Raw genomic sequence first — 25,879 nt, 5'->3', positions numbered from 1 at the left:
GGGGGGGGGGGGGGGGGGGGGGGGGGGTTACTTCCTTTGGACATTTGACCTTCTCCATGCAGGATGATGTATGTGGAGAGTTTGACAGCAGAAGGCTGTTTTTACTTTCACTTGCTGAAAGTTGCAATATCTTTCAGCATAAGACCAGAATACACAAGCCTGAGTTATGAAAGAAATCATTTACTGGCCAGTGGTAGTCCATGTGACTTTATGTGGCTGTGGGTGCTTGAAACTACAAAATTGTAATTGAGTGATGTTTAAAATTCAAATTCTTTAGCTAAAAGAAAAGGTAGTTCGAGATGTTTTCTATATCATTGAACAATTATTTATCAAACCATACGTGGTTAAATCTTTCCCCGACAAATATCCTCCATGTAATAATAAGAAAACAAAAACTAAAATGAGCAAACCCACTCTGGAAATAACAGAAACTAACCTGAATTGAAAGCAAAAGTTCAAAACTAAAGAACAGCAAAAACTAGTCATGAAAACTAGCCCTTAACTAGTCATAGTTGGGGAAATTTGCAGGTGTTATGGAATCAAGCAGTGGTTTATCATGAGTTGTTTTTGATATACACTGGAAAGTCCATGGGAAAGTTAGTAATTAATTTTCAGTTTCTTTTTTAATTTAAGTATGACACATTGTTTGTAAAGCTACGATCACATTAAGGAAAACATTGGTTGGGGACTGCAGCACTGATAAAGTTATTGGAACCATGTGCAGTGAATACCGTTGCAGACCTGGTGGGTGCAACCACTCGTAGTCACTTAAAGTGACTTTGATTTGTCAAGAGGATGATAAAATGGAGTCAGTGTGCAATCAATTTGCAAATGAATAATGGGATCAGAAATTTATATTAAATATTTACACTGAGAGTCCAAGCTGAACCTCATAGATTTGAAAAGTAAGTTCCTTCACAAATACTGATATTTAACTGCAAAATGACAGGCATTCAGCAACCAGAAAATAACCACCTGGCAACTCAATGAGTCGAGTCTCCCACTGCAAAGAGACACATCACAGAAGAGTTGTGCTCATTTCTATTAACCTACTCAAATTGATTGCAGTGTGTTGGGAATCTACCTACATTTAGAAAACAACATTTATTGGACAACAATTTTTTGCAAATGTTCGCCAATCTGAGAGCGATTGCAGCCAGTCTGGGTCAGACTATAATTGTTTGGAGACAAGTTGTCTCCCACCTTGCAACCTCTGTTAGTGATTGAAAATGGTTGCCAAGAAGCTGAACATCCAGTACCCTCAACATTTGGGTAATGAAACTCCTTGCAATCAGCCTTTGACAGCAAAAAAAAAAAAAGGGGGACAACCACCATTTTTTTTCTGGTCTCAAGGAGGTTGCTATTCTATTTTACTTCAGTGTGAGTGATAAGTCACAAATATGAATATTAAGGCTGATGCTGGTTGGTTGGGGTTTCTTGTTTTTGTTGTTGTTTCAAGGTTTACAGTCTGAGCCCCTGATCTCTGGGGAAGAAGGCTCGATCTAAAGCCTCCACATCAAAATACCTGCATTCTGAAGGAACTGTCCTACAAACCAACACACACACAAACTCATACTGAAGTTTTCCAATGATCTGCTGCCATCTTTGAGGTGCCTAAGAGAGTCAATTGTCCGTATCGGCAGACAGACCAGAGCACGCTTCACTTCACAGCAAGCACTTGGGGAGTGTTATCATGTCGCTAAGCACTCTTGATTCTCAATCACCTGAAACTGCAAACAGCCGTCACATCACATAACAGGAATGCATTTATACACAAAAGATGTAAAAAGAGTTCTTACTAACTGGGGTGGCAGCATTCTTAGTTAAAAGAAGATGAAATTATTAGTGTGTTTATGTTTACTCTGAATAGAAGTCTTCATCACTTAATCCTGATAACTTTTGACTGCATTCACTGCTTCATGTAGAGACCACCAAGATGCGAAGTAATTCTTGGCTGGAAATAATATATTACATGGAATTTTTTTTCCCTGATAGTCTTTATGTAGTAATTCCAAAATCAAATGTGTGTTTTTCTCACATTTTAAAAACATGTTTCTAAGCCAAAGGTAATGATCCGGCTCCAACTACAAGGCCTCTCCGCATTAAATGATCTGTTAAATGAGTTGCTATTTGGATAATATGAATGAGTGCAAACAAAGGAGTTCTGGGAGGTTTGGAATACTCAGATTCTGCATTGGAAAATGCTCTCAGGTTTCACATCTTTAGTGGTGAACAGCACCTTGGCTATTATATTTAGAGGAACCCTGGATTTCGTCAGGTTTTATTACTTGTTTGTTAATCTTAAGGTGAGATAAGAAATAGGAAAAACTGACAAATTACACAGCTGTCTGGTTATGTGCTATCTGTGTAGTCTGAGTCACAAAGACCCCCATTGTATGATGTCTGCAACCTCATGTATCCTTATCATAAGACATCAGCACTTGGAGGTAGCTGTTAACTTATCCCAGCGCTAATGCCCCCCGCACTGCCCTGGGAACTTGCAGGCCATTGTCCTTCACCTCCATGCAGAGTTTGGTGAAAGCAGGAAGGGACAAAAAGCCTCGGAGGTTTCACATGCTGCAGCTTTGTAGTGCTTCGTCAAGGGAACAGAGGTTGGGGCTGACCGCAGAAAGTAGGCTGCAGGTAAACTGTGATCAGGACAAAAGGAACAAAACGGGAATTGTGCATTTGAATGGCCTCACTTCTCTGCATCTGACATATGAAGCCTGTGGTTAGAGACAGCCAGCTGGATAGATTTACGTCTCACCAGCACTGCAGACAGGACATATTTATTCCTGATGGCATTATTTGGTTGTTTTACCATTAGAAGAGAGGTTGACATTATAAACTCTCATCTCTGTTAAATATAGAGCCAGCAGTCTGCTAGCTTTGCTCTGCATAGGGAACGAAAGGACTATAAGAATGCATCACAAATAGCTACTAATTGCAGGGACAAATAAATAAAGTACTAGAATTTCACTCAAAAAAACTGGAGCACTAACTTCTTGGAATTTCTGTTAGCACATTTAACCACACAGAAATCAATTTTATATAAGAAGATGATGATGATGATGATAATATTAAAACTCCAGATGACACCAATATTACAGTCATTGCATGGTACACACCAACCTGTCAATAAAAGCAGCCCTGCTCCTAATAATGCACAGATTTAAGAAAATTTAAACAGAAAAGTGCAGTTGTGATCACACGCCTACGATGTCTCTTATTGAAGCTGATGTCTCTCATCTCTCTTGGCTGATTTGGAACACCTTGTGGGGGTGGCTGGGCAAGCCTGAGACGGACCTGGACACGTGGCAGAAGATGGATGGATGGGCAGACAGTTGTGAATTTTGGCTCTGCCACACTGCCTTTATTCTTTCACCCATCAACTTTAGCGTAACATATTTTGAGAAATACAAATATTTGTTTTTTTCTGAGAGTTTGATGAGAAAAATTGTATGTTTGAACCTTTAAATTTCACTAATTGACACAAGTATATTCTTGTGTTTTCATGTGTGCACACTCAACATTTAAAAAGATGATTATGTGCCGGACTGTTTAATTACACAACACATTAATTAGCAAACTTTGGATCTTAATAAATACTGCTTCACTTTTACTGACGTGTCTCGGTACACAAATAGAAAGAACATCCTCTCCGCTGCTCACTCTGTTCCACTCAGTGACTGGTTGTCCAGAGGGCTTGGTGGATTGACTGCTGCTGGGTTCCATCCACTCATCAAACTCAGTGCCAAATCCACTTACACAACCCGGAGTAGGGAGTGATCCTCATCTTCTTAAACTCTCAAACTCTACTACAGCTTAAAAAAAAAAACCTTAATGAAGTTATATATGACGTGTCTGAAGAATGTAGCCTTGCCTGAAGAGTGTTTATGGCTGATGGGTTTTCGAGAACCTGCTTTACACACACTCAGCACGCTATGCTGGAGAGTCATTTCTACCTGTCCTAATCCTAACGCTGCTGGGCTTTGAACTTGGGCTTCATGTGATGTACTAATCCAGCCAAACATTTTGCTGCCACGAGAGAGCTGGTAATCTGCTTTCTGTTGAATGTCTGAGTCAGTCTGACTCTGCAGCGTTTGGCGAGACGGAATCAGCAGTTAAAGTATTTTCAAATGTTTAAACAAAGTTTGAGACTAACAGAAACCCTAGAAAAATGCTGGGGAGGTTGATCTGTTTCAGTGAAATATGAAACAGGTTTCACCTACTCAGATAGAGAACCCTGCAGACTGACTACAAGCTCTCAATGAGCTTTATTCATTGATCCAAAATCCTCTGCTTTTGCCATTCAGAAAAACAGAACTATGTGCGCTCCATGTGTTGTGCGCACATTAGAGACTGCACTGTGGAGGGAAAACCACACATAAACAGAAACTAGTAAAACTCTTTTATAGTTTTCTGAAGAGTTTTTATACACACATGTGTGTCAAAATTGTGGGTTGTTTGTGTGGGAAAATACTCCACCTCCAGCTGAGTTTTGTCTGATGCTGAATCCCACTTGATATTAAATAATGTGGCACGGGTTCAGTAAACAAATTAAATGAATATGAACTTCATTTTCACCATAATGCAAGAGACTCACTTGCATCATTTTAAGTTTCCCATTGTCTGAATGAGGGTGCATCAGCTCTTTAGACAATGGAGATCCACTCTGAAGCCGGGGAAACCTCACCGCAGTATGGGTGAAAAGAGTCCTATTGTCCTATCTTCTATTGTACTGTTGGAGTAGCCTGCAAACAGAACACTGACAGTCTTTGTCTTTGTCCAGATCAGCTGGGCATCCCAGTTTTTTCATACTCTGCAGAGCCCCATGTGGCTGCCATGCCCTACATGTCACCATAATAAAGTTAAGGACACTGCTGCTACAGTTGATTATGGAAAGGCAAATATGTTTCACCAGCTGAAAGTTAGGAGCTCAGCATGTGTGGGCCTCCAGGTTTTTTCCCCTCAGTATTTACAATGATGATCTTGTGATTTCATTTGCTGGCTTTAAAGGCTTAAAAGGCTTATTGACACAGTGTGGGAATAAAGTGCTGATTAGCAAATGACTAGCTGTTTATTCTCTGTGTATAATTGTCATGATTGTTAGTCATCAGTAGTGGAAGACATATTCAGAAAATTTATTGAAGATGCAGGACAGTAAAAAGCATCATCTATCATCTTCAGCGAAGTAAATTTACAAAACGTACTAAAGCATGAATAAAGCACTGAAGGGCTTATGATTGGGCACCACCTTCTTGCAGTTTGTCGGTAATCATGTAGGATATGCTTGCAACTATAAACACAGCATATCCTCTTAAGAAACCACCCTTTTATTTATTTATTTATTTGATTTTCTTTTACAACATTGCATTTAAAGAGATAATAACACAGCATTACGAATGCACGAAGATACATAAGAATATGACAATACTAACATGGTATGAAAATTTAGTTTAAATGAAAAGCTATTATCAGAAAAATATACCAGAAGGTTTAAACGGAGTTTAAATGCTTTCAAAATATAAATTTTAAATACATTTTACTGTACTTTGTACTGTGTATAATTGTGCATGTGACAAATAAATCTTATCTTATATAATTATTTATGTAGTCTGATTTAATATTTTTAATTTGAAAAATTAATTGTACAAATTGATATGTATAAAGTGTATTTCCTCCTCAAAGTGGCGTAAAAACATCCGAATATATGTTCAGTGTAACATAAAAACTATGGTAACAATGTAGCAAATAGTGGTTTTTCAGCCACCAACCAGAATGAACCAGCTTCTACTCTTTACTGAAACTATAATGCAACAAGCCTTTCCATTGGCCCGCTTTAAAATTCCAAATTTAAACCGGTCATCTGATTGGGTTTCCCCCAGCAGGGGGGCAGGCCGAGGGGCGGAGCTTTGTGCTAGTCCGGAGATTCGTCAATCTCTGTACAGATTGTCGCGCCGCCAACCGGGACCACATAGGAGTACACGTTACTTTTTTGTGTCTATTTGGACAAATTTAACATCGAATTGAAGCTCGCAAATGAGAGGAAATGAATGAGGTTTAATTTTCGCCGGGTCTCTCTGACGGAGAAATGCACACTGAAGGGCGTTTTCCGTGTTTTTTCCAGCGTGTTTTTCCTAACAGGTAGTGAGCCTGAGCGCTCAGTCAGTGCAGCTCTGTAAGGAGACTGAATATCCCGCTTTGTAATCTCTTGACAGCCTTTTTAACCCATCTTTGGATCGACGGAAGCTTATCTACTCGCAACAGAAATATGGACTGTGTGTTTTTTGCAAGTATTTTTGGGCGTAGTTTTCTGAATTTGTAACAGGTAGGGTTTTTCTTTATCTCTCTCTCTCTCTCTTTTTTTTTTTTTTTTTTTTTTTTTTTGGTGTTGTTCGCTTTTATGGCAACAACCTGTCGTCCGCCTGGTTAGTATTTGTCAACAGGGACCCGTATTCAGAGCCACAGGGGAGGATTTCTTTGCTTAAAGTGGCTGAAAATAAACAAAATTTTGTATTATTTGCAGCCTTTGTGTCATATAAGAGAGAGAGTGAGCAGCCTTTGGATTTATACATGGAGGCTGATGTATTGCTTTTACACCGCAGTGCCATACGTGGGGTTTGTTGTGCACTTTCCCCCCCATAGAGTTACGAATAACGCTTTTATTTAACGCGTATGCCTCTGCGTATATTTCAAACGTGTCTTTAATTAAAAGTAATCAAATAAAGAAAACAAAACCACTCCTTTATGCACCTGCCACCGCGCACTTTTAGCTCTCCTTTAATTGAACTAGAGCTACATTTTAGACAGGTGCTGATTGATTTTCAACGTTGACGTCTGTGTGCTATGATATCACTGTCATATTACTGATTTAGTAAGAATTTAAGGTGTCACAGAGCCATTTAGAGAGGTGTTACTTTGTAACTACAAATAATAATGCGAGTATGTGACGTTCAGTGGCTGTAGTAATTTTCAAAAGCTTTTCAGAGCAACTTCTTGCACAGCCTGCAAAAGCTTGAGTTTGACTGCATTTTGTTATTATTTGTGTGTAGATTTCAGCAACTGATGGACATGAAGAAGGAAGACGGTGTGGATTAGGTTTTTTTCCCCTCCTTTCTTTTTTTTCTTTCTTTCTATCTTTCTTTGGTTTCATCCCCCTCCTCACCTCCTCAATGTGGGCTCTAAAGGACTTCTTCCCCCTCTGCGGTTTGAAATGAAATGATGGCAGCACGTTGGAGTGATTCACCCCAGGACAATGAGGAGCGTAAACACAGAGCCATAACTCTATGTGGCAAGGTAGGACCCTGGATAGATACACTGTGCTTTAAACGTGTGCAGCTGCAGGATGGTGGCAGTTAATCATATAACTGTTTATTAAGTACATAATAGTTGATTAAGTGCATTTTTCCCCATGTGGAGCATCTGTTTTTGACACAATGTGAGTTCTGTGATGCTGAACTGAGCTGTTGTTGTGCATGTGAAATAACTTGTCATAACTCGTCACCTGAAACCTCCAAAGTACCTAACTTCATCAGCTGTCTCATAAAGGTATCCTCACTTGCAGAAAACGCATGACAGAAGTTATGAAGTGGAGAAACAGCAAGTGTGAGCGTAGCACACAGCACATCTTCCAGTGTTCGGGGTGACAGGGTTCATCTTTTTTTCTTCACTCTCAACTGTTTAAGTGCACAAAGAGAGTTTTATGCTTGCGGCGCTAATCTTACTGGGTCCTTTGTGGGTCTGCATGCCAAACTCTGATAAATGGCACATTGTGGAGCTCATCCTTTTCCTCGTACACGCCAGAACTTCAGTGGTTACATCATCATCATCATCATCATCATCATCCCGGACCAGCTAGGCTTGGAGCATGTCATAACAGCATTGGAGTGGTGGCATGTTTTGGATTAATCCATCATCAGAAAATGGCAACAGTATTCTCTGTGTGTATGTGTGTGTGTGTGGCTGTAATCCTCTTACTGTGTCAGTACTAGCTGAGGATGGACGGCATAAATCTTTGGGAATGGAGTAACTCAGTATCCTAGCAGTGCTGGATTGTTTTTGCAAGTGGTTGATGGGGTTAAAGAGGAGGTGTCTGCTAATGCTTTTTGTACAGAGTGAATCTTAATGAGGGCAGATCAGGCAGGATTGATGTTTGTCAGATGGGAGTGAGCAAAACATTTGCTAAAAGCAGCATTTCCATTACAGTGTATGTGTTGTGGGTAAAAACAAGTTGCCGCAAAGCAAAACCTCTTCCTCGTGTCTCAGCGGTGAACTTTTCCACTCACCCGTTTCTGCGATCTAATAAATGCTTACCATAACATCACTTAACGCTCTCACACGGTGGAAAACTCCAACCGCCACATCCCAGCAAACTCCCAGCTTCTCTTTTTCACTTGAAGTCTGATACTTATTAATTAGCTGAGAACCACAGCTGAAACTCGTAGCATGTTCAGGGACAACACACAGAATCTGCAGGTTGATACAATTGAAATCCAACTCTCCATCACACCTCTACTTCAGTGCAGAAGCTGTGACTCACCTGTGAGTCAGTGCTTGTGTTTAACCTGAATATTTGCAGCCCGGGGCCCGACATGAGTGAGGCAGGTGTTTTTATGCACCTGATGCCTGCCGCAGACAAACACCCTATTTTAAAGCTTCGCTGCTTATGACTGCTGTCCCCCCTGGGGTCTAGTGAGAGCTCTGCCTCTCTTCCCCCTCTAGCTCCCCCTTTCAAACATCTTGGGTTGTTAATGAGGGAGAATTCAAGGGAAACTACCCCACAACACCCCACCCTGCTCCTGCCAAAGCAATGGAAGCAAATGCCGTGGTAATTTAGGCACAGCTGCCCGGGTCATTAGGAGAAAAACACCCCACGTGTATAATGCCTGCCCCTCTCTCTCTCTCTCTCTGTCTGTCTGTCTGTCTGTCTTCACATTCACATTCTCTTTCTTGCTTGACCCGCTGTCACATTCAGGCTAGCAGGGTAGCTATGAAACAGCTGAGGCGTTGTTTACATCTCAGAGAGTTATAATACAAATGTATTGAAAATCAGAAGACTTTGCAATATCTGTTCACTGTGTTTTTTTTGTTTTTTTTTACTACAGAGTTAGAGCCTGTCTGGGTGTTTCTACCATCCTCTTAAATAACCTTTTGTTTGGAGAACAAAAAAACATTTGAGAAGTCAAACCAAGAAGAATATAAGCAGGCTGTTGGTTGCAGCCCATGTGTGCATGCATTATTAAATAATACTGTAATAGATGCTCCAGTCCAAATATTTTCTCCACCATACTGTGTGGCAAATAGATAACAGAGGACAAAGTCAGTTGCTTGTACAGTGAGTCTGTCACCCTGCAGACAGACACATGAAACAATTCTCCACCTGCTGCAGGTTCTGGTTAGCATGACGCTCCAGTTCGCAGTGAATCTCTAGAGCAGAATAACAACCACATTTGCTCAAAGATGGTGGAGTTGGATCACATTCATCCATCGAGTGAGAGACTCGTTGGAAATTCAGAGTTGCCCAGCCTGCGGGAAGGGAGTCATGAGACAGGGCCATGGCTAGCTGGTCAGCTTCCTGTATAATGAATGTAGCTACCCTGACATCTCCCATTGGCTTCTGAATTTTGCATTTTGAAGCCTTAATGTTAGCATTTTAGCCACTGTTACATTGGGAGGTTTTTTTGGAGCCAGAAGTGACCATACTTAAACAAGAGGGTGGAGAGTCAACGTGTCATCAAACTAGGGCAGCAGCGTACACCTATAAAAGGTGAATACCTCTTAATTGAAGGTAAGATTTTGAGCATTTAACATGGGAGTCTGTGGGCATTGACTTGATTTTGTTGCCAGTCTCAAGTGGCCACTGTTGGAACTGCAGTTTTTGGCACTACAGTGCTGGCTTCATTATTGAGCCATAGAGGTTACTGCTGGTTATCAGCAACTGAACTTTCAAAATAAGAGTGAAAGGGTCATCCACTAGCAGATCAGTCACGGATGACTGATCTTTTCCAGGACACATAAGGGGAAAAAAGGAAGAAAGACTAAACTGGCCATTTATATATACTTGGGCCAGCTGCCCAAACAATGGCTATTCTTGGGAAAACTGTATAAACCCTTGGCTGCTTTTCTTTTCTCCCTCTTCATCCCTGAATTTCAGTTTCGTTGTTACTTTCAGAAATAAATCAAGAATTTGTGTTTCCAAGCCCAAAAGAAACTGCAAAATTGTTTATAACGGATTAAAAACGGTTATGAAACTTTGTAGCATATATTGATTACATCCCTCGTACATGTTGGGCAGGATGAGACCAGTGGTGGTGCTCTGAGCAGCGGTGATGCTCTCTTCTTTGCACTAAATATAGCCCCTCCTAATTCTGTATAAACCCCTGTGCTTTTTTCTTCCTCCCCCATCCACATGCTTGTCTTTCACCCGTCCTCTATTCCCACGTGTTTTCTGCGATGCTATATTTAACCCATGGAAAGATGAATGCTGTGAGGGGAAAAATGGAATCACTGTACTGGAATCACTGCCTTTTTTCTCCCGAATGCTGTTACAAGCAGCAAACACATGAATGTTGGTCAGCACGTTATCATTTTAGAGTTCAGGGAATGCAACACTGGTCAATTTCTGTGGAAACTAAGAAGAGCCAAACACATATCCAGCTGGACAGGTCAAAAGAGAACACAGATTTTCAGTGTCACCTCCCAGCCCTAATATGATCTAATCTTTTAAATGTCTAGTCATTTCAAGAGAATATTTACTTGAAAACTAGAGTACAGTGTCTCCATGATGGTTTATCAGTTAAAGCAGCGACAAAACGATTTCGATTTGCATACATCAGAAATGCAAATATGTCACGTGCCGCACATCAGGGTGCTTTCATGTTCTGCAAACAATACACTGACTTAGACATGACCTGGCTTCTGACTTAGCATACAAACACACACACAAACACACACACCCGCGTGCACAGGGAAGGTGTCATGGGAATAACCAGAAGCACGCTCTCTGAAGGATTCTCCCATTTGAGAACGCCACTTCCCCCTCATTCTGGCGGAATGACTGAAAGTGGAGTGTATGTGTGTGTATTTTGGCATCTCTTATCGGAATCATGCTTCCCAGCTATTTTTTTCCTGGAAAAGACAAAAAAGGAAATCTGGACGCATGCTGCACTTGAATCAAGGTCACCCGGGATATGTGTGCATATGTGTGTTGGGCGGCACCCATATCCTTTCCTCTCGAGGAGGGGTGACATTAATGCTCGGTATGGCTCCTCTGCTCGGCCAGGCAGGCTGTAATCATGCTCTATGCTATTTTTCTGTTGGTTACAAGCACAGATAGATGATTGATGGACGGGTGTGTAGGGGGAGAAGGAATGGGTGGGAGCAGGAAGAGGGAAGATGAGAGTTTATCCACTGGAAAAAAAAATACCCCCCTTTCCTCATCCTTTTTTTTTTTTTTTTTTTTTGCCAATTGGCTCAGTGTCACGGCCTCTTCTGCCTGGATGCTCCCGTCCCTTCATAAGGGAGGGCAGAACGAGGATGGTGAGCAGTAGGAGTTTGGGGGGGTTGCAGATGTAGGCAGACAGGCAGAACAGAACCAGTCTAATGCTCAATGAGCCTGAGAAGCTATCTATTACACATGCCCAAGGCACCTCCATCAACACTAGCTCCCCTATCTGGCTCTGTCTTTAGCTCCAAGGCATGACATACACTGCTCAGATGTGTGCTCAGTTTATCTGCATAGCACATTTCTTAAGGCAGTATTCACACTCCTCCTCCTGCATCCTGTCATATTCTACACCCTGCAGGCTTCGTGAGCCACAGATTATGTAATGCACTGTGTAGTGGCTGCTGGTAGATAATGAATATGTGGAGCATGCACATCGGAAAAGGGCACGCATTTCAGATGACCTTTTCTTACATTTATTATTTATTTTGGAGGTGAAGCACATACTGTATAGCAGCGCGTGCGTTAGCAGTGTTTGCTTTTAATCGAGCCTTATGTAACAGGCTGTTATCAGGACACATATCGTAACCTGTGGTGTTAGTGTGGGCTCTGAGGTCTTGGCAGGAAACCACATTATTTCCTGTTAGGATCAGCAGTGGAAATGTGCAAGGGCACTCTGGTGAAGGAATGATTTCATGAATGGATGGCAGAGAAGCCGCTGGAGTTTATTTAATACGGCATTTACAGTGTAATACACCAAACTAAACACAGTTTCTTAATCGCAGTCTGGCAGTTGTTCATAGAAAAATCACTGGATTGGAGCAAAATGACATTGTTAGAAAAGTTGTCAAGTGCAGGTCAGCATGAGTAAATTAATGTTGCGCACAAATGGAATGTTCTTCATCTACTTCACTCACCTGTTGTCACTCTATATGTATTTATACACCACTCTACATTTAATCATTAGTTATTATTAATCTCTGGCTCTCTTCCACAGTGTGTGTTTGGTCGTGTCTCTCTCCCCTCATCCCCAACTGGTCGCATCAGTTGGCTTCCCCTCCCTGAGCCTGGTTCTGCTGAAGGTTCTTCCTGTTAAAAGGGAGTTTTTCCTTTCCACTGTTGCCAAGTTCTTGGCCATAGGGGGTCCATTGATTGTTGGGGTTTTCTCTGTATTACTGTAGGGTCTTTATCCTACAGTATAAAGCACCTTGAGGTGACTGTTGTTGTGATTTGGCACTATATAAATTGAATTCAATTGAATTGAATTAGAATTGAATTATAATGCTAACCGAGTGACACAGGCGAAACAGGTGAGCCGTGCAAGTGGTGCTCTGCACACACATGGTGGGTGAGGGGAGAGACATAACATGGAATTTATTTCTCTCTTCAAGTCTGTACCCAAGTGAGTGCAGTCACAGTTAATCTTGTTCTCATACAGTGATGAATGATTTTGCCCACGCAATTAGTGGACATAAGTGGAAGCACATCAGTGGAACAGGTTTTTATAGTTCTTTTGAGCTATTGTTGAAGGTGCTCAGGCCTGGTAGACCGTCGGGCTTGCAGCATGCTGGCAGAAACCCTTGACTGCAATTATTAAATGGCAAACTAACAGTTAATACTAGAAACATTTCTGAATCAAATCATCTGATAAACTGTTTGCCACAATTAGCAAGTGGGTGCGGCTTTTAGCGCTAGCAAGCGGTCATCAGATATCCTGATGAGACCTAGGTGATGGCCAAAAAAGTCGAGAAAACAAGCGGCCGAAATGAATTTGTCTAGGCTCAGCCTTAGACATGGGGTGAGGAGCTGCAGAGCTCCTGCTCCTACATGTTGAAAGGAGATAGTGAGGTTGTTCAGGATTCCTCCTGGGCATCTGCTTTTGGAGGTTTTCCAGGCACGCCCAACTCGGAGGAGACCCCGGGCTAGACCTAGAACCTGCTGAAGACATTATGATATCATCTGACCTAGGAACGCCTCGAGTTCCCCTGGAGGAACTGGAAAGTGTTGCTGGGGGGAAAGGACATCAGGAATATTCTGCTTAGCCTGCTGCCACCGTGACCTGGCTTTGGATTAGTGAAAGATAATGGATGGATGGGTAATGAGATAGTGGATTGATCAGTTCTTTTTTTTTTTTGCCAGAAAAATATGGAATAATAACAATAAAAAACATCTTGCACTTTATTTAAACAAAAATAGCAATTGTCAACAGGTTCCAGTCTTGTTATTTGCAGTTTTATATGAATGTACATTAGATATAAAGTTTTAAGTCAATAGGTTGACAGATCAAGCAGTTTGATGGCTTAACACTGGGAAAGTGGGCTGTATTTATACAGTGGTTTTCAAGACTTATCGAGCCAAATTCAAAGCCCTTTACACTCGGACTACTCAAATGTGGCACAAATCATAATCACATTATTTTGGTCACCACTGACGTCACGTTTATTTAACACAAAACTCAGTAACTTTTGAAATAACTTAAAAACAAGTTGATTTGTAGTTGTTTTTTCTTGTTTGACTTCTTGAAACTAAGGTTACCAAACAGCTTAATTGGTTGTACCCTTCTTTCCAGTAATGGCACACACACACACACACACACACACACACACACACACACACACACACACACACACACACACACACACACACACACACACACACACACACAGTAATGACACAGTGCCTAAAGACACTTCCACCAACCTTCCTATAGCAGGTTTAGGGACTTGGAGTGAATAAAACTGTTGACTATTATGTGTAATAATGCTTACCCTTCTACACTGATATTAATGACCAAACTCATCCATCTGCCATCTAAATAAGCCTCAGGTCCTTTCGTGACTTGCATGGCGTTCTCTTCCCAGTGGCCTCATCTATTTTCCGTCAGTGAACTGAGGTAACGTGGACATCCGTGGAGCACACGTGTGCTCTGTGTTGTTTTGAATGGGAGGTTGTGTGGCACTGCCTGTGTGAGAGCGCCACGAGATCCATAACTCACAATTGATTGGATTACATTGGCTTCATCGTGGGGGCAGGGCACATGCTTTTGCTCTTTACCAGACTATTCCTGGCTTGTGACGGAGGGAGTTTTGCAGCCACATGGTGCTGCATGATGTCACAGCGGTTTACTGTCTAGATGTTATTCAGACAGTTGTGTGTTAGTAATTCAACATTTTATGCTTTGAATTATTCCAGCATGAGAAAATTTGGATTAACATGATTCTTTAATTTCCAGAAATCTAAAACAAATTCTGCTATTTTTATAAAGAAAACTGGACTGATGGAAAGCCCTCTGTCACACACTGCATGTGGAATATTTTTCAGATACAGTTTGATGTCTTTCAAGAGGTAATTTAGCTTTCTGAAACACTGTCAAGCAATAATGCAGTTCATTAGATTCGCCTGGCCTATATATAGTGGGAACAGTGAGTCCTTGTTGAAGATTTTTGTAGAAGATTTGCTTGTATTAATCCTCAGACTTTGTAAGCATTTTATCATGTTTTGTTCGAAACATAAGATGTAAAAAAATCAGCTTTGATGGGTTTAATTTTGCCAGGAAGTCAGTAGACAGCTGGACGCTTTGACTGACATCATGTTTTGACTTACTTTTCGTGATGTTTTGGCTTATCTCACTGAGCGTCTTGACAGAAGAACCCCTGTGCTTCTTTTTTTAAAGCTAGACATAACCATTTGGAGCCTCCCCTCCCAGGGTAAAGTTAGCTTTAAGTTTAAAGGGGTAGTTCACAGTAAAATCTGATTCCAGCCTGTTGGGCTGTTAAACCATCTACATTGTTTTGGTGTCAATTGCCCAGGTTTGGAGACAGCAGCAGTAAAGATGTCTACCTTCCTTTGAAAATAATTGAACTACCAACCAAAGGAAGCATTCAGTTAGATTGACATTACATCTAAGCTGGAGAAGATGCAATTAATGTTTTATCAAGCTTGTCACTGAACATCAGCCTCTCCGCACAGGTATTTGCCATAGACTGACATCATCCATGGGTTTCATTATTACCATGTTGGCCTTTTGGAACTGAGATGGTATTTAGCTAAAATCAATAAACTTGGTTAGTAAGCTGTATCTATAAAATGTGCAATGCACAAACACATATATCGGCAAATTAATGGGAAGTATCAGACCAATAAAATCACCAGAACTGAAGCACAAACCTTTTAGATGGTCTGTACCACACAGTCAGCTATACTATTTGTCAGATAATTCTATTAAAATCCTGCAAAAGGCACCAACAGCACAAACACATTCAAGAGGTCCAGTTCAGGGAGTTGAGTCAGTTGAGATGAGGCTTAGCACACTGCCTTGACACATGCTGGCCATACTTTAAACCTAATTTTAAGCCATCATAAAATCCAAATTAATTAGTTATGAATACATTCATACATTGTATAATTGTTAAGAAGTATGAAACTATCCATAGAGATAAAAAATATTTTTCATACCAGGCTGTAAACGTACTTTTTAATGGTGTAAATTTTGGCATTTTAACATGGGAGACTGTGGGGATTGATTAGATTTTGAAGCAAGCCTCGAGTGGCCACTTGAGAAACTGTAGTTTCTGGCACTTCCTGTTTCTGCACCGTGACAGGGTTATAGCTAGTGGTTAATCATCCAGCGCTGGGCCTTGCTTGCTGAAGTACCGTTGCGCCAGGCTGAGAATTTTCACTGTTAGCTATTGTCACAGTTAGCTAGTGGCATGGTCATTAGCACTAGCAAGTGGTCATTTGGCACCAAGGAGAGTTCCTACATGAAATTGCTCACAACAAAGTCTGATTTTTTTTTTTTCTTCGACACTTTGAGTCCCACAAGAAAACACCTTTTATTTACATTAGATGAAAGAAAATGTACACATCTCTATATCCCCAAAAGTGGTCACCTACCCAACTGGTCTGTTGATAGTTGCGAGTTCCGGGTTGCTGTCTCTGGTCGAGTGTGGGGACTTGGCTGACCTTTCTGAGTAGACTGTGTGCATAGCCTCCTGACCTGACACAGTCTTGCATCTGCACGATTACTCAAGCGCTCTCACGCTTCTTTTTAAAAATGTGAAAGGAGACAGCACATTACAGTACTGCTGCTGCTGTTGGTGCCAATCCACCCCCCACCCCCCGAGTGTGTGCAGATGTCAGTCAGGAGTGCAGCATTTTCAAATTAGAGCATGACAGTTTTATGGGTTACGCCTGCTGAATTCTGCACACTTTTAATTACAACTCAGCTCAGTCTTTTGGCACCTTCAGAGAAAAAAAAAACAGAAGCTTTTATTAAAAATGTTCGAATATCTTAAATCCCACCTCAGGCTACTCCCTCCTGCTAATAATTGTCGTTATGGCGTTTCTTATTTGAAGTGAGCTTAATGCATCTTCCTAATGAAGCAGGCTCACAGCTAATGTCACAGTCATAACCATCTGGACGTTATAGAGCATCAAAGGAGTGGAAAAAACATAAACAGTCCCAGGCAGTTGTTTAGTGGCATCCAGTATTTTGCAGATTCCGTCCTCTCACATATTAAAATGATTCCCAGTATATTTTTCTCTCTTTCAAAAGCTTGATTTTTTTCAACATTACACAGCAAAGGAAGTCATAAACTGGATGCTCATTTACTTATGAGAGCCAACTTCTGAAGTGGGACTTTGCTCTGTGGTGTTGAGGGCTGCGGCACGCCTCCTGTCTTTTGTCAGGGAGTCTTTCCTCAGCGAACAGTTTTTGCAGAGTAATGAAATAGATAACTCGGGCTGCACAGCGTCCCGCATTGCCGGCAAAGTGCAGCATCAGTCAGGTTTGTGGGTTGAGGCAAAACGCCTACACAGCGCCTCCCTTCTGTACCTTTTGGCAGGATATCTTGAACCCTATTTTGGTGTTACAAGCATTTAATTAAACTTTAGTGTGAGACTGTAGACGAAGATGTGGATCAAGTCAGTGACAGAGACTGTTAAGGAGCGAGCATGAGGAAGGAGGGTAATCGTTTGGTTCTGTCCTGCATTGCGGCCTGATGCATGTAGATTAAGAGTGGTTCTCTGCTGCTGGAAATCTCAGGCTGCCTGTGCCTGGTACCACTGCAGAGACGAGCACCGGGAGGCACAGCCAGCTGGGAAGAGAAACAGCGAGCATCAAAAAGAGCCTACCAAAATGCAGAGGCACATAGCAAGGAGAGGGGCATCCTCCTCCGTTGTCTTTTAGGCGTCTCCACCACCGGTCAGCAATGCCCCCCCCTGCACGTCGTGGACTTTTTTTTTTTTTTTTTTTTTTGCCAGACTGCTGTTAACTCTTTTCTGCCACTCCTCTCTTTTTTTTTTTAATGCTGTCTAAGATAGTCCCCTGAGTTTGTGTGCAGCCCAAATCATTAACATATTGTTCATTAAGAGTGGCTGGGGCGATGGCCACAGCTGACAGGATACCTGCTGGGCTTGCAGATGGGCACATGGACGAACCCTTCTGCTGCTGATTCTCTCTCGCCTCCTTCCTGGCAAGGAGAAGAAGGCGCGACGGTGCCAGCAGGGTGCTGCTGGGCACAGCGGGGTATGGTACACACAGCTGAGGGGCAGGTGTCTGGGCAGCTCGTGTTTCTTCAGTGAAAATGGCTCATCTTAAAGTTCTCGACTGTATGATTAACAACAACTGGAGGTTGATCTGTGATCTGTACTGTGCCTGGAACAATCAGGTCAGTTTTCTCTTTATTTTATTTTTGCAATTCAGGAAGTAGCTTCGTTCTCCTTTTCACATTTTTTTTTTCAGTATTATAACAATAATTTTTCATTATTGCCAACAAACCTGCAGCCATCTTGCTGTAGGACTGTCTCTGTAGCTGTCAGACTAACATAGCTCTCTTACAAGAGTTATTCCTATTGCAGCAGTTATGCAGCAGCAATATTTTGACCTGCAGATATCAGTCACCTCTCCTTACTCTTTTTTTACGAACTCTCTGTCTCTTGTTTCTCTCTTGAGTTCTCCAGGAAAGGCATCCCTGACATTTTGGGTATTAATAGTCGGCATTCATTCAGAAGTGCAGTGTGGAATTGGAGACTGTAGAGTGCTTGTCATGCTGACCTCTGAGTGTCCCTGCTCTTGCAGACCGAGTGCCTCGTGTAACCTCAGGTGGCTCGACGCTAAACTTCATTTTAGGACATCTGTCTTATCAAGTGATTTAACAAGAAACATTCTCAGTCCAGTACAACTTTCTGGAAAGACTGTTGAGGAATAAATAGTTTGAATAATCTAGAAGAGAAATAGTGGCCCAGGGTTAGATAAGTGGTTCAATAAACAGGTGTCAGTCAGTTTTTGGTCAAGTCTAATAGTGTTTATTTTTTGGGTTTTTTTTGCAGTGGTTTACATTTTTTTTTTTTTTTACTGATTTTGTAAATTCAGGTGGAAAGATAATGCAGGCTAATTGGAAAGGTGATATAACCCCAAAATATATCACAATACGTAAGGACAATTGCAGAGGTATTTGTGGTGATATAGAGAAAAAATACTGAACAACGTTTTATTGGTGATTTCAGCTAACAGGCAGCAGCATTTGTTTTATTAAATTCGTTTGATTTATTTATTGGCCTTCTTTTCCAATCAGCTACTGTCACTGGTGACAGACTACCTAATTTATTGGTCCCAGCAGCAGCAGCAGCAGCAGCAGCAGCATTGTGGTGCAATAGTAGTGACACAGTATAATATACGGTCACATAGCACAAGTAGCACAGAAGTAGCCTAAGTATTGTTTAAAGTCAAATTTTTAAGTAAAAGCATAACATGACTGTTTAAAATTTAAGAGTTTAACAGTAACTAAAGTAACTGATTTCTTGCATATTTTGTATTATGCTTTGTTGGAGGTCTCAACTTGTTTAGCTCCATTTTTAGGTGTTGAATTGTTGTCAGAAGCTGACACGATGTTTGAGATTGTGTCATTGTTGTGCGTGCTGGGGAGGGTAAAAACATGGTGTCATTATATCATTGATATTGTGAGATGACACTTTCTTTAATTGTGTAAAAAATGATACCAGCGTGGAGCGTACGATAGGTTTGTGAGCTAACAAGCTGTCTGAAAGCACATGCCAGGTATCTAGCTGCATCTGGCAATGTGTTGCTAGCTCTATCAGCAATTACCGTTAGGCAGCGGCCAGCTGGAAATTTTCAACGTATTGCTCCACACTATTCTGGCTTATTTGTAAATGCAAAAAATGTTTGTGATTAGTGTTCAAAACTGAAGGAATTATTTATTGGACTCAGCAAATTTAGATCAAAGCCTGGCTGCTGAAATCTAGAAGGAATTGTTCTCTTTGAATGTGGATGGGATGTCTAGTATCTAGTCTAGTAAGAGTGTTAAGATTGAAGCCTTTCTATGTTCAGAGAATGATGTAAGCGCAAGTACATTCCAGTATATGAATATGGATGTCTCGTCCATACAGTGCTGTTTTCTGTGTTATCGAGTTTGGATCCATCTTTCTTTATAAGCACAGAAGTCACTTTGGCACCATAACAAACCCTTCATATCTCTGACATGCCTCTTAGGCTTTTTCTCTGGATAATCACACAGACAGCTCATTGTTTCATGCATTTTTCCCCTCTCCCTTTTTTCATTTTGCCATGGAATGCCTGATGTGAGGACTAAAGAAGTCTTGCGGTGTTGAGCAATGTGGCAGCTCTGCTCTCTGGCTTGCCCCTTCCCCTAATTTAATTTTAGCTGCGCTGAAAATTGTTTGCGTCCCAAGCCGAACTGATAGGCCTCTGTTTCCAGAGAGCCGCTGCTGTCCAGGGCGCTGAAAACAGCCTTTGTGTGCCAGTAGCACAGCACCGAGGCTCCATAAAATATTTACAGGCTAACACCTGGTGTGAGACTGTGAGAGAGAAGCCAGGGAATCAGCCACACAGCCACCAATGATGAGGCCCCAGCGCTATTAATATTCAAGTTGAACAAATAATCAAAGACAATCACAAAATTATTACTCAGTAGGGGGGGTTGCATCATTCTAAACAGGTTTGATTTAAATATTTAAACCAATTTTTGAGGAGCCGTCTCTTGTCAGATAAGACTTTAAATTGATGTCCTATATTATTTCTTGTTCCAACATTGCATTTTATCAGACATACATCTAAATAAAGAAGTGAAAGTAAGTTTCTTCAGATACCGGATGGAGTTAAATTAAAGCCGTTAGATCGACTGATAACTTTGAAAACTCCTTCAGCCGCACCCCAATACTGCATCGGATATGTAACTCTGAAACCAATGGCTGACCAGCTGTGTGGTGGTGAATGAGTAGCCGGGCATATAGCCTACTTTTAGCTCTCTTTTTTAAATGTATTACTTAATTTTCCATTTGTGCATGCAGTGTTATCAATATGAAAAACTCCCAAGAGACCATATCCTGAGTCTTTTTACCGCTGCATCATTGACACCCTCATGATGAACATTTAGAAATATCTCTCCAGCAGAACTATGGCTCTTATTTGCTGCTTTTATTCCATAAAATTTTTTTGCCTATAATGCATCTCAAGTCCAGGTAGGAATAGGCCAATTAATCACATTTTATTTTCAAATTACAGTTCTGGGTTCCTGCGGTTGTGTGCTCCTCCTTAAAGCCCATCCTGTTCAGTTCAGCTTGAGCCAAGATGAAGGAAAGAGAGTCTTTGGTTACCAAGAGCTGTCAGAGGATTGAAAAGTTACACCAGTGTTTCTGAAGAAAAATAATCATGATAGTCTGCTGTGGACCTTCTGTGATGGGATTCACAGTGACAAACATCCTGGTTTTATCCAAACTTCCATCTGTATCCCCCACCACCTACATTTATTTTTTTTTCTCTATTTGTTAATTTGTTTTCATTTGAATTAATAGCTCATCTGTCTGATGAGCTTATATCATGGTGTCCAACTATCCATCTGTCCACAGTTCACAAGAATTGCTACTCCTACAGAATTTGGTAAGAATTTAATCATACTTGCACACAATGATCACTTAAGGGGTCTTCGCCCAGATTGAGGTCAAGGTCACACATCAGCCTGTGAATTGTGATGGACTGTGAGCCAGATACTGTAAGCTACACTGATGTCACTGATATTCTGGATATATTTTAGTGCAGTACTAATGTACAAAATCTACAGTAACGTTAATGAGTAATTGTTTAATTGCATTTAATAATTATGATCCAATATTGTTCAAAATAATTACAATTGCAGCTTTTTTTTTTTATCTTGCATAGAAAAACTGATGCTTCACAAATATGTTTCATGCAGCATTGAACTAAAATTATTTCTTTAACCAGATTTGTTAAGTGGGGTTTCATTTTCATTCATGCTTTCATGCAGAACCACGCCCCAAAAGGCCAATTAGGAGACAGAAAGAAACCCTTGATTTTAATTTTCTTTTGTTTTGAGCAAGCACACCTCCTACAGTTAAATCAGAGCTTTGCTGGTGCTGTGTTGTGCTAGTAGCACCTAATAGAGTGGTACTGATATGGTGCTTTCTTAGACTTACTGACCACTCAGTGCTCTGGTAAGGTGTAGCGCCACCTTGAGTTGTTAGCTTCAAGTAGACATGATGATGATGATGATGATAATTTCTTTTGTTAAAACATCAAGACCTCAAACAGCTCACTTTAGTGACCCATAACACTTGATAATAATTTTTTTTAACATATGCAGGTGCACTATTTCACAGACTTGTTATGAGTAAAAACTGTGATGTTTGTTTTTTTGTTTAAGTCTATCTAAATTTGGAGATGAACTAAAAAAGAACTACCTCATACCTCGCATTAATTCTGCTTTGGTTGGTTGGCTACTTCACCTCACTTTGTTCTGAGCAGTACTTTTCTGACATGGCACTGGGGGGTTAAATATGTGTGTATGTGTCAGGGGGCACACTGTCACGACCTTATGCTGTCAAAAAACCTCAAAGAGCAACTAGAATTAATAATTTATAGATGAGGAAAGCAATTATACAGGGCCCTGCATGCATCTGGGTGGGGGGGACCCTGGGGACTGTAACTGGCCCACCTGCTCTGTTGTCTCTGAGGGGTTGGGAGGTGGCTGGCTGGATGTAAGAAATATATGTATATCCTCTCCATCTTTGTTTGAATGCCTCTGGCTCTGAGCTGTACATGTGGGGGGATGGCTTTTCTTGTTGGTGTGTTGGTAGCCATCTCTGACATCCCTGTATTGATGGACCACACCCAAAACCACAGGGAGGGCTTCCCATGTTCCCCACAATGCTTTTGTGGCTGTAAAGAAGTGAGAAGTTAAATTATATAATACTAAGCTACCTATTGATGACTTTTTATTAGTATTCGTTTAGTATTAATGAAAAGATTGTCCTGAACAACAGTTCAAGCTCTTCTTTTCCTGCGGTCTCATTTTTGTGTATATTAATAATAAATTAAATACAATTTTGATTGGTAATTTCAAAGTGTTGTGTATGTTAATGCACTTTCACTACTTCTTGAGGCTGAGTTTTAATTAATTAATGCAGCAGTAAGCTGCAGATTAGTTAATAGCTCTAAACATAATTAAACTGGCATACACTCGCGTAGAAAACCTCTCTTTGGCTTCGTGCGGTCTTGCAGCAAACGCCTTTTCAGCCTCTGATGTGTGTCGGCCCACAGTCGTCTGGTCTTTCTCTCTGTCTGTCTGTCCCTTTCTCTCCTCTCTCCTTCCATCTCCATTTCTCCTTTGTGGAGAGGAATTCCAGGCTGTTGGCCCGCACAATTGCCCATCCATTAGCATATGAAAGCGGCCGAGGGGCAGTGAGATGAGGCGGGAATAAGGGAGGCGAGGGGAGTCATAAAACTTTCAAATCAGTTCCGAGCAGACTTCAGAACTTTAATAAGCCTCATGCTAGCACATGTGCCTCTGTGGCATACATTTCCCTCGGGGAAGTCTTTATTTGTTACTGAAGAAGCACGTAGTTGTCCGCTCTTTCGATTTCCTTCCTGAGGTTTGACTTATGGATGTTGCTCCATGTTGAACTGTTATACTTGACAATTTGAGCATGTCAGTAAAAAAGTGACTATTTTATCTATTCATGTACTTGTTTTCAACCAGAAATGTCCATACACTCATAATGATGTTGCCTGATCCTAACTTATATGGTTGTCTCAGGCATTCCCTGAGTTGAAATCTTAATGTGGAGGATAAAGCTAATGACTTGCTGTTTTCTGAGACTTTTTAGAAGTCTGTCATCAACACTAAAACAAGAAAATCAGTTGAAAATGTGAAAACATTGGCATCTTTGATATTTGATGATTTCTGTGTAATTTCTGTTTCAGATCGTGATACAGATTTGATCTGGTTACCTGGTTTCTGATTGTGATTACAGTCAGTGGTACCTGACAATGCAAAGATCTCAGTTCCAGTATCTAGGCTGCATTCAGCCCCAAGAAAAATTTAGGAAAACATTTAATTAAATTAAAGAGCACTGCCTAAAATCCTGTTGTGTTATGCAAGCATTGCACTACTGGCAGCTGATGCTCTATATTTCCATGTTAATAATGGCGTATTCATATATTTGTTGCTGCAGATTGGGTAATACTTCTGACACTCCCACTAAACAAGAGAAAAACTGAAGTAAACTAAGATCCTGCTGCATAGCATTGCACCACATTTCAAAGAAACATGTTCAACCAAAGATTTTTGATTTGAATGTGCAGTTGTTTTCTGTGGTGGACTGACTGTACTTGGTTTTCATAATACCACTAAAAGAGTGGATGGGAGGGTTGTTGACATTACTGCTAAGAGTGGATTTTCAGACTCATACTCTGTAGATAACATTTTTCATGTCTCTAACTGCCTTAATGTTTATAAACGGAGCTAGAAAAGGAAAAGATTCATATCTGGTAGTAGGCTGTAGCAGTACTGGGGTATAACTGTACACCAGGGTATTTAAATATGTATCATAAGAACAGATTTGTTTTCTTTCTTATTAAACAGATATAAACATCATGTATTGAGATGATGTGTTTTAGTCCAGTGCAGTGCACTTGCCAACACAGGAGTCTCGACTGGAGTCGCAGCAGTCCACTGAGCTCAGAGAGCTGTGAAAGATGTTGGCTTCAAGTGGTAGAAAATTAGAAAATGCTGCTGCCCATGCAAGCCAAAACTGACTAAGTTCTGTCCTTCAAGAAAGTTAATGGCTGAGAGGGTAATATCTTAAACCTGCGCTTAAATAAATAATTAACCAGCATTGAGTACTGTTCAACAAGTGATTTGATTTTCACCGGGAACTAATCAGCTGTTCTTAGAAGATTACCCCCTAACTCCAAGTTGCTCACTGATAATTTTGAACCTCATGTTCATATCCTCCTGGGACCTCATGTCACAAAAAAGTTAAACTGAAAGATACTTTTTCCTTGGTTCTCAGGAGGATATATTATTTTAGGAGGTCATTAGCTTTGCGTTTCTCTTCTCTTTGCACAGTAGCAGCTAATCTCACTGTGTCTCATACCTAGTAACTGGCAGTGCCTTCTTTTTCTTCTTCTTTGATTGTTGTTTAAAGGTGCCTTGCTCTTAGTTGCATTACTACCACCTTCTGGTGGTAGTTGCACATTACATGTTACCGTACCCTGATAAAAATTTGGAGGGAAAAAAAAAAATGCATGTTACCACTGTGTCTGCATGGATTCTCTCCATCTACTCGGACTTCCCCTCACAGTCTAAAGACATGCATGTTAGGTTAATTGGCAATCCTAAATTGGCCACAGGTGTGAATGTGAGTGTGAATAATTGTCTGTCTCGCTATATCAGCCAAAACACTGAATTAGATAAGCAGAAGAAAATGGATGGATGGACAAACAGAGTTTTGTACCTGTTACATCAACATGAGGGGTGTCTCAGTATGTTTTAGATGCTTGTCTTCTCAGCAAGATTGGACGCACTGAGGCATGAAACCATTAGGCAATGCCTCCCACTGAGGCAGGTTAATGTTTACATGCTAGAAATATAAGCTACTTTTGGCTGCTTCCTTATGCACAGGGGATCACCACAGCAGGTAGCGCTGCTTGTTTGATTTGGCAGAGTTTTTACACTGGATGCCCTTCTTGACACAGCCCCAAAGGGATTTGTGTCTCTTCCCAGAACTGAACTAGGGATCTTTTGCTTGTTAGGAAAATGTGTAAACCACTACACTATGGAGTCACTAGGTTAATGTTTACATACAAAGATTTTCTTACAAGCAGCACTCACTGGAGGCACACGTTTTAGTTCAGTTGCACTGAACACAGAAGACAGCTAAACCTAGTAACATCAAATAGTTCCTGACGTAACAGAAAATGATGAATCCGCTTGTACTTTTTTTGCTCTCATACAAAATTAGGTCGCGTTTGATGCTAAGAAAGGAAACATTTGCCTGCTTTGGTGACTGTTGTGTCACTGCTGCTGCATCCATCTGCATGTGGCTGTAAATTTGAGCCATACTGATTTCGAGTCCCCAGCAGCTATAGTGAAAAGC

At 41.0% G+C, this 25,879-nt stretch overlaps 1 protein-coding gene across 1 annotated transcript in view; it reads left to right on the top strand.

Moving 5' to 3' along the window:
- The first annotated feature begins 5,962 nt into the window (after positions 1-5,962).
- arhgap21a (Rho GTPase activating protein 21a) overlaps positions 5,963-25,879 on the top strand; it is a 105,352-nt gene continuing 85,435 nt past the window's right edge. Inside the window, exons 1-2 of the mRNA XM_030756257.1 lie at positions 5,963-6,331; positions 7,056-7,299. Coding sequence (XP_030612117.1) covers positions 7,222-7,299 — 78 coding nt within the window. The 5' untranslated portion in view covers positions 5,963-6,331; positions 7,056-7,221. The remainder of the gene's footprint in view (positions 6,332-7,055; positions 7,300-25,879) is intronic.

The sequence above is a fragment of the Archocentrus centrarchus genome, chromosome 20 (genome assembly GCF_007364275.1).
Source record: "Archocentrus centrarchus isolate MPI-CPG fArcCen1 chromosome 20, fArcCen1, whole genome shotgun sequence".
Classification (NCBI taxonomy): domain Eukaryota; kingdom Metazoa; phylum Chordata; class Actinopteri; order Cichliformes; family Cichlidae; genus Archocentrus; species Archocentrus centrarchus.
The sequence above is the reverse complement of the archived record's forward strand: the minus strand, read 5'-3'. Positions and strand labels throughout refer to the sequence as shown.